At 16.6% G+C, this 10,444-nt stretch overlaps 2 protein-coding genes across 2 annotated transcripts; one reads left to right on the plus strand and one right to left on the minus strand.

The window, feature by feature from the left end:
* Nucleotides 1–3,720, plus strand: PRELSG_0702800 (conserved Plasmodium protein, unknown function; the record flags this gene model as incomplete). The annotated part of the gene is made up of 2 exons (XM_028675708.1): nt 1–2,863; nt 3,227–3,720. The coding sequence occupies 2 exons, from the start codon at nt 1–3 to the stop codon at nt 3,718–3,720; spliced, it is 3,357 nt and encodes a 1,118-aa protein (XP_028532270.1).
* A 1,866-nt stretch (nt 3,721–5,586) lies between these two features.
* ATG3 (autophagy-related protein 3, putative) lies at nt 5,587–7,958 on the minus strand (the record flags this gene model as incomplete). The annotated part of the gene is made up of 12 exons (XM_028675709.1): nt 5,587–5,689; nt 5,787–5,846; nt 5,956–6,008; nt 6,149–6,220; nt 6,297–6,385; nt 6,484–6,544; nt 6,643–6,708; nt 6,794–6,840; nt 6,989–7,058; nt 7,183–7,303; nt 7,375–7,444; nt 7,856–7,958. The coding sequence occupies 12 exons, from the start codon at nt 7,956–7,958 to the stop codon at nt 5,587–5,589; spliced, it is 915 nt and encodes a 304-aa protein (XP_028532271.1).
* Between the last annotated feature and the right edge of the window lie 2,486 nt (nt 7,959–10,444).

A 10,444-nucleotide genomic window follows, 5' to 3' on the forward strand; every position in this document is an offset into this window, starting at 1 on the left:
ATGAATATCAAAAATGATTTGGACGAACCAATAAATTTAAAGTTTTGCTATGGAATTAATGAATCATTAAGTAGTGTACATGTTATAAAAAAAAAAGAAAAAGAGAAAATAAATATTATTTATAGTTCAGATAATAACATTGTTTTGCTTGATGAAAAAAAACAAGTATTATTTAGAGGTCATTTTAATCAGATATCTCAAATAATTAGAAGTTACAATAATGAATTTCTTATTTCTTGTGATAAAGGAATAAATTCTTTTATTCTTCTATGGAAAATAAGTAATAATACATTAATTCCTCTAAAAAAGTTTTGTTTCAATAGTTCATTATGTGATAAAAAAAAAGAAGATGATTTAAATAGAAGTTTATATGAAGATGTTAAAAAAGACATATGCAAGGAAAATATTAATGAAAATAGAAATGATAATATAGGGTTTGAATGCGTAGATATAAGTTTTGATAATAGATATATATGTGCTTTAACAGAAGAAAAAATATATTTCAAATCAAATGATAAAGTGTTAGAAGAAAAATCAAATAAAAATAAAGATAAACTAAATAATAATGTGTATTTTCAAGAGCTTATTATCTTTGATGTTAGTGGTGGAGAAAACAATATTGTATGTACTGATAAAATATATGGAAAAGATAAACAAAATAAAATTAGATTTAATAAAAACTATGAGATAATTACTAATAGTTTTTCAAAATTATACATTTATAATTTTGATAAAAAAAATAGAATTATAAGTCATTATAGTCCTTCTTTGTATAAAAGTAGTAAAATAAATGAGAAGTTCATATTCACTGAGACATCATTTGTAGAAAATTCTACAACATTATTAACAGGGACAGCAAATGGTTTCTTAATTGCATGGGATTATAGTACTATTTTTATAAATAAAACTAAGAATAATATTAAGCAAAGAGAATATCAAAAATCATTAGAAATTAGAAAAAATATATCAATTAACATTGTTTTAAGTTATGGTAATTTTATCATTATAGGACTAGGAGATGGTAGTGTACAAATTTTTGATAAAGAACTGAAATGCTATGCATGGTTTGAAAATAATCAAATAGGAGCAATAAAATCTATATCTTTTGAATTCTCTGATTTTGAAAAAGATTTTTTTTTATGGAATTCTTTCATTTTATTTACTGAAAAAAATATAATTAAGCAAATTTATCCATATAGTTTTCAAAATAAATTTTTTGGAAATAAAGAAAAATATATTAATGATAATAATACAGTTATAAAAAAAGATAAAAGTGATAATATTCTTAAAAAAGATGATATTGATATTTTTAAAGAAGATACTACAGCAAATATAGAATCAAAATGCTCCAGTTATATTAATAAAAATAACAATATCGAAATTTTGACAGAAAATACATTAAAAAAAAATAGTAATAATAATAAAACAATTCTTCATTTTCATAGTACTTGCATAAATTGTATATGCATAAATCCTGTAAATAATGAAAATATTATATATATTGGAAATAAGGATGGATTAATTGAAATTTTTGATTTCGATAAAAATGAAAAAATTACAATGATTGATTTAAAATCAAAAGAAATAATTACTATGACTTTTAGCAATAATGGAGATATAGTATGTGTTGGTTGCAAATGCGGATTCATTCATTTGATAAATTCTAATAGTTATGAAATTTTTTTTAGTAGTAAGGATATGAAATATGAAATAAAGTATTTATATTTTAGTGAAGATGATAAAATATTGGTTTGTTCTTCTAATAATGGAAATATAATAATTTATAAAAATGATAACGAGAATATATATGATTGGAAGTATGCTTATAAAATTGTTAACAATAATAATATTATTTTTAATGATCTAAATATAGTAAAAGAGGTAGATAAATATTATGTATACATCATTATAGCAATAACAGATAATAGATATATAATTTTTCATCATTACGATTTTCAGCATAATACTGTTGTAATTTCATATCTCAATATTGAACAAATTCATACACCTACATGCTTCACTAGCAATTTATATTTTTATAATAGACAAATATTATGTATTTGCAATGATGCTTCTAAAATTCGATTCTTTGATTTAGAGAAGAAAAAAATAATTAAAACAGTTCATTTACCATTTAAACAGAAAAAGGTACAAGCATTTATACCTCTAATAAATTATTTTAATTGCAAAGGAAATTTACAAAATTGTGATAAGAGTGAAAATATATTAAATAAAAAAATTAAAGATGATTTTAATAAAAAAAATATATTTTTATTTGTTTTGAATGAAAAAATGATTGTATTTACTCAAAGTCCAATAGACGCAAATTGTTTTAGGTATATAGGTGGAATTATATGTAGCGGAAATATAAAAAATGTTGTTACAAAAAATAACAAAATTTTTATATTAAGTAATAATAAAATATTCTATTATAATATTAATATTGAAATATTAAAGAAAAATATAGAAAACCAAAATAATACTTTAGAAACTTTTATTGATCAAATAGGAGGAAGAAAAAGCAAAATATATAAACAAATTACTGATTCTTTTTATTATTGTGAAATTCAAAAAAAAAAGTATAAAAAAAAGAAAGAAAAACATGAGATAAAAAAATTGCTAAATATTTTATCTATTGAATATATTTTTGCTTCTCTCAATATTTTCTTATCGAAATTCGAAATACAAAATATTATACAAGAGTATTACTTTTACTACGAATATGTTTTGAAGTTATTAAAAGAGCAAAATGCTATAGTAAATGAAATAGTTTCAATCGACGATATTAAGCTAGTAAATTATAATTCAAATGATGATATTCTTCTTCAAAATATATTTTTTACACAATTAAATGAAAATAAAGGTAAAAAAAAAAAAAAAGTAATAACAATAAAAATATATATTTATAAAAAAGTTTTAGTAGTTTATTTTTCTTTTACATAAGTCTATATAATATTTATAATTAGTAAATTAAATAATTTAGTACTTCTATTTAAAAAAAGGATTTTAAAATTTTAAGAAATTTAATAATATAATACTTTAAAAAAGGTTATTTCTATTTTTTAATTAAAGAAATATATATATATATATTTGTATAATTAATATAAAATAAGAAAGAAAAAAAGGATATGATCATTCTATTATTATTTTATTATGATAAATTATAGAAGAATTTTTTCTTTAAAGATAAATAATTTTAAATTCCTTGATTTATTTATTTTTATAGATAAAAAGGAAAATTATAATAATAATTTTGATGAAAAAATATTAAATGAATTTAAGAAGGATACAGCATTGAATTACCAAGATGATGTATTAAAAGAAAAAGAAATAGACAAGAATGAAATGAATCAAAATGATTTAGCTATAAAAAAAAAAAAAAAATTAGAAAATGAATTTGAAGAAAGTGAAATAGATATAACTAAAGAATGCAAAAATATATACTTTAATATTAATGCATTTATATATACATATTTTAACTTTGCAACAGAAGAAAAAATTAATTCTGAACAACTAATAATAGAAATAATGAATTATTACAAAAAGAAAAATAATAAAAAATATATATCTTTTAACGATTTTATGTATATATTAAAAAAATATGGAGAAACAATGGATCTAAATGAGTTCAAAAGAATTTTTCAAATTTTTACAAAAAAAGAATTTTTTAATAATGATGACGCATTTGATTTAAATATGTTAAAAGAATTATTTCAATAGCTTTAATATATAGCTTTATAAATAATTATAAATTAGATAATTAAAAAAATAAAAATAATAAAAATAAAAAGAGACAGTAAAATAAAAATAGTTAATATAACTTAAGATGTATTTATTTATTCAACCACCAATTAAAGGAAACTTAGTTTTTTTTTTTTTTCATTATATAATTTAACACATACTGATGTGGAAACCAATTTATTTAATAATATAATTTATCTACCATTTTATGTTATATAAAGCTTTCTACTTATCTAAGAGAAAATGAAACCATTGTTCATATAATAACATACTTCGTTTTTTCTATTTAGTAACTTAAAAAAAATCATGATAAAATTAAGAAAAAAGAAAAGAAAAATTCATTATCAAAATAATTTTTTATTGTTTATTTTTATAATATATGAAAAAAGTAAAGACTTTAATATTTTAGAAAGTTTATAATTTTCCATTTTTTCTCATTTTAAATTTCAAGAAATTTAAAAAAAAAGTGAAAAAAGGTTAAATTCATAATTTTTCTTTTTAATTTATTTTTCTATGTTCACTTTTATTCTCATAACTTGTTTTAGTTTATTTTTATTATTATTCTATATAAAATGTAAAAAAATTAAAAAGGCATATTTAAAACAAATTCCTATTATAAATCACGAACTTACATAAAATTTACATTCTAATAACTACTATAAAAGAAAAAGTCTCTTATAGACAAAAAATTAATTATTTATTAATAATTATTTTTTTATTAAATAATATATACTTTATTTATTCATTATGAAAAATATAAAAAAAAAAAAAAGAAGAAATTTAAAGGATTATATTTTTCTGAAATTTTCTAAAAAATTTATTTACTTTATAATTTGCCAATTTAAATATTCATAAAATTATAAATAAATATATAGTATATATTATATTAATATTTATATATAATTATGTATACGATGGCAAAATGAAAATAATTATAAAAATATTCATAAATAAATTACGCTTGCTTACATATATATAGAGACATATATAATTTTGTATGAAAAGCTATATGTACATATATTAAGAACAAAAGAAAATATTGCATAAGAATAATATTTTATGAATATTAAAAAATTAAAATTTCATGTAATGTTCTTAATTCTAAAGTTGTTAATAGGTGTAATATGGTGAGGAAATAATATGTGTAAAATATTTTTGTAACACATAATAAAAAACTTCATATTATTAATAATATTATAAAATTTATTCAATAAGAATTCTATAAACTTTTAGAAAATAAAGTTTTATTTCTTATTTTTTTTTTTTTCCATACAAGTGTCTGCTTTGGATATATTACATCTATAAATATACATAGTGCAAATTAAAAGATTTTCTTCTGAATATTTTAACACATTTATATAAAAATTTTTTTTTAAAAATATTAGTATAAGAAATTTTACTTTATATTATGAAAATACAATTTTTTCTCTTCTGAAATATGAATAGTAGAAAATTCATTTTATATTAAAAATAAAAAAAAAAAGTTAAAAATTAAAAAAATGTATTAAAAAAAAATATTTACATAGAATATATAAATAGATATATAGGTATAAATATATATTTAATTATAAAAAGAATGTGATAAAACAATTTAATAAATACTAAAGTGTTAACACAGTATAAATTTTATAAATTATCTAATAAAACAAAACAAAAAAAGGGTATATATATTAGATAAGCATTTAAATGTTTTGAAATTTCAAATAAGTGTTCTTAAATATGCGAAAAAAAATATATATTTTTTTTAATGGTTCATAAATTTACTTTTAAAAGTAAAATGTTATTTTCATTTTTCGTAAGTATATATATATATAAATATATATTTAAAACTTTTTTCTGTTATTTTTAATTATCCCTTGGTATTTCTATATCTGCTGTAAAATCGTATTCAATAGATGGTATTACTCCAGAAATAAATTTCAGTAGAAATAATAGATATAAATCGTGTCTTAAAAAATAATAATAAAATTGTTTTTTTAATAATTTTTTTTTTTAAAAATCAATTTTTATATTATTTTTTCTTTCCTTTTTTTTCTTTTTTATACCTAGGTTCTTTTCCATCGTTTATCCAATTTTTTATAATTTTCAACATAGCATCCGCATGTCTACACATTAAAAAAAAAAAAGAAATTTTATATATATAACACATTTTTAAAAAAAATAAAATTCTTATATTAAAATGAATTTTTTAATTTATTATGTATAATAAATTACCTGCATGGATGAATAGACGCAGTCATAACTCCTGTACATGGGTGTGGATCATACTGGAAAAAAAAAAGAAAAAGAAATATATATCTATAGATATGAACAAATTAAATAATATAGTAATAAAAAATATATAATATTTGATAATTAAAATTATAATTTAGAAATAATTTATAAAATGTTTATCTTTAATTTTAACAGTGACTGTTTTGTAACTATAGTCTGCCAAAACGTCTTCAAAAATTTCTTCAGAATTTAAAGGATTTCCATTCTATATATATATATATTTAAAGAAAAAAAAAATTAGAAATTTAGTTAAAAATTATATAAAATGAAAGAAAATTTACTTCATTATATCCAAATAGCCATATCCGAGGAGTTTGATAATATTTATCGTAAGTTATACTAACATCATATGTACGTATTTTCATAGTATCTATAGAAAAATAAAATAAAAATAATTAAATAATATAAATTTATCTTTATATAATAAAAAAATTTATTTATCTAAAAAATTATGTTTACTATTTTTACTGCCATTTTGTATATTTCTAAAATAGTGACTTGAATTATCAACAGACGCAGGATCATTTTCCTGTATCAAAAAAAAAAAAAAAGTTATATATTCATTTAAAAAAAGGATTATAATGTATAAAAGTTTCTTCTTTAAATATTTCCTTTTTTCTTTTTAACTTTTAAAATACTATCTTCTATGTCGAAATTATTTATATCAATAGCATCGTCATCATTATCATAGTGCTATAAAATTTTTTTAAAAATTTATACCATATATATGTTTTCTTTACATTTTTTTCTTTTTTTTTTATTTTAAAAATTTTTTTACTTTTTCTTCTCTTGATTTACTTGCACATAAAGGTACATTATATAAGTCTAAAAAAAAAAAATGCTCGAAATTTAAATATATTTTTCATATAAAAAAATAGAGAAATAAATATTGTATACTTTCTTTTTATTTAAAAAAAAAAAAAAAAAAGTATGTTTTTTTAAATATATATTTAATTTTATCTTTATACATTACATTCATTTATATCTGTAGCATTATTGTCTTCTTCATAACTAGGATGTATCCATTCATTTTCTACAATTTTCTTAAAATAAAAATAGATGTATATATAGATAGGATTTGATAGAATGTTTATATTTTTCATGTAATGAATTATAATTAAAATCTATTTTTTTCTTTTTCAATTTCTCTTTTATTCTCAATATTACTAAATCATTCATAATATGATTTAAGTCTTTTAATCTTTGTTTACAAGGAACGTTTCTAGTAATCAAAAATTGTTTTCCTTCTGGTAAATAAGAAACAGCTCTATCTATGTCTGCTTCTTGCCTTGTAGAAAATATATATAAAAATATCTTTATATATTTAATTGTTTGAATATTACATTTTTTTTTTTTTACCATTCCCATGTTTTAAACTTATGAACTAAAAAATCTCCTGCATCAACAAATTCTGTTGGTGTTAATGTTCCTAAAAATATTAATATATTTATAATGAACGAAGAAAGAAAAAAAAAATTAAAATAATATGTTAATTATTTAACTTCTAATATTATATTTATTTATTTTTAATTTTTTTAAAACTTATTAAATATATTATCATATTATTCTTTTTTTTCTAGTATTTTTTTCTTTCTACACATACAGGATCGCTTATATACATTTTATATGTATGTATATACATTTTCTAATATAATATAAGAAAATGTTATTTTTTCAAATATTTATTTGTCTTTTTATTCTAAAAATATTAATATTTTTATTTAAGGAATATATTTTCCTTTTTATTTCAATAATGAAATATAAATTTTTTAGCATATATCCCATTATAAATGGAAGCATAAATATTTTATAAAACATATAAATTAAAATAATTTTTTACCATTTTTAATAAATGAAGAAGTACTTGAAATAGGCTTAAAATACGAATATAATTTTCTATAAGTATCTGCTATCTTATGCTTTACATTTAATTGATCACTCATTTCAGTTTAATAAACTTTCTATGTTCGATTTCAATTATAAGGAAAGAATAAAAGAAATTTACAAAAAACAAATTATAAGGAAATAAATGAGTATTTTATTTTATTTTTTTTTTTTTTCTTATTTCTTTTGACAATAAATAAATAAATAATGTGTTACTACATACAAAATAATGTCATATATTCCTACAAATATTTAAAAACAAATATTCCAACAAGAATTATCTCTTTTTATAACCTTTTAATTCTTCTGTTTTTAGTTAGATATTTTTAAAACAGTAAAACATGTTTCACCAATTGAAAATATATTATATCCTTTTTAAGAATATATTATATAGCAATTTATATATGTTTTTTTATAATTTTTTTTTTTCTTATCATATAAGAATAATAATTTTAATTAAATTTCTTTCTATTTTGTTCCAAATTTTAATTACTATTTTATTTTGAAATAACTTTATTTATACATGTATATATTTATATATATATATATATATATATATATATATGATTTTATAAAATTGAATAAAAAACAGACTTAAAAGTAAAAATTAAAAAAAAAAGTTTTTTTTAAAATAAATATAAACTACAAAATATTTTATTTTCAAAATTGAAATATTCAATTTTCTTTTTTAGAATAAAAGTTAAAAGATATTCTTTTTTTTATAAACAAAATTAGTTTTTTCAGTATTCTTTATATTTCCCTTTTTTTATTCTTTTGGTTTTTCATCCTTATTTTTTTTATTTCTGTATTTTTGCTTTTCAAACATTTTTCATAAACAATTTTATGAAATTTTTCTTATTTTTTATTTTCAATTATTGGTGTTTGCTATTGAAAAAATAAGAAACATATATATATTTTTTTTTCTTCTATATAGTAAATTTGTTTCATGTAATTCTATATAATAAAAAATATAAATCCTATTTTTAGATGTTTCAAAAAAGAAAAAAGAAAAAAGAAAAAATTCATATAATATTCTTAAAAAAATGTAAATTTTCATGATTATTGATAAAAAAAAAAAAAAAAAAAAAGTACATTCTTTAATTTATGCATATTTTGTGCGCATGTTAGTATATATTTATATATTTTTGTATTATTTGGATTTTTTTTTTTTTATACTATTAAAATTTTTTTTCATTCAATGTACCTTAATTCATTTTATTATTGCTTTTTTATTTTTTTTTAATTATATCATGTTATATTTTATATGTTATATACATCATTTTATTTTTATCATTTAATTATTAATATTTTATTTATATTATTTTGTTTTAATTTCTTTTTATGCTTCATTTTAAAAAAAAAAAAAAATTAAGGACATTCAATAATTTAAATAGATTATCATATGTAGAGAAAAGCTTAAGCTACTTAAGTTTAGAAAAACAAATTTTTATAAAATTATTAAATTTAACATGTAAAATTTATTGTCGTTATTGTATAAAAAATAAAGAGAAAATAAAAAATATAAAAATAAATAGGTATGAAGATAACAAAAAAGTTGTGTTTTATTTAATAACTTTAAAAAAAATATAAATAAAATAATGAAATAAAATTTTTATATATAATTGGTTATTCTCAGCTAAAATACAAAACTAAGAAAAATTATTACTACTTAATACAGAAAAAAAAAAAAAATAAACATAACAAACAAAAAGAGAGTAAACGACTTACCGAAAAAAAAAAAGAAAAATGAAAATTTGAAGAATATTTATGAGAAATGAGATATATATTTGGTTTTTTTAATAAGAAAAAAGTATTTATGAGATGACAGATTAAAAAAAAAAAATATATCAGAAATATTAGAAGAAATTATTTTATCTTTGTTTTTTTAAATTTTGTTATTATCAAATGAAAATTGAATTCCTTTAAATGAATAAAAATAATAGAAAAAATTAAAATTATTTTATATAATATTTTAGTGAAATATAGTTTAAAAAATAAATATATTTTTTATAAAGGCATAAGTTGAATACCTTTTTTATTCTTTTTTCATAAAATTTCTTTTTTTTTTTTTTTTTCATTTAGATATAATTTCATCGAGGGTTATATTTCTTTTTTTTGAATAAATACATAAAATTACATAAAAATGTTAATAAAAAATATATTATAATAAAACATAAAGAAAATTTTTTTTTAGGATTTAGCTAATTATTAACAAGTCTTTTAAGATAAATAATATTTTTTTTAATGTTTATTAATAGAATATATATATGTATATTTATAAATGAAATTTTGTTTCATGATTTTTTATACCTATTACTTATCTATTAATTTTGTCTAAATTGAAATATGATACGTAAGATATTTATAATTTAATTTTTATTTTTAATTTTTGGTTGTATAAAAAAAAATTAATGATATATTTTTTTTTTGCATCAATTTTCCCTATTTTTTAAACGTAACAAAATAAAAAAATATAAATTTAAAGAAAAAAATAAAATAAACAAAAAAAAAAAAAAAAACATTTGAAATGTAAAAAATAAAAGAG

The sequence above is a fragment of the Plasmodium relictum genome (assembly GCF_900005765.1).
Source record: "Plasmodium relictum strain SGS1 genome assembly, chromosome: 7".
NCBI lineage: Eukaryota > Apicomplexa > Aconoidasida > Haemosporida > Plasmodiidae > Plasmodium > Plasmodium relictum.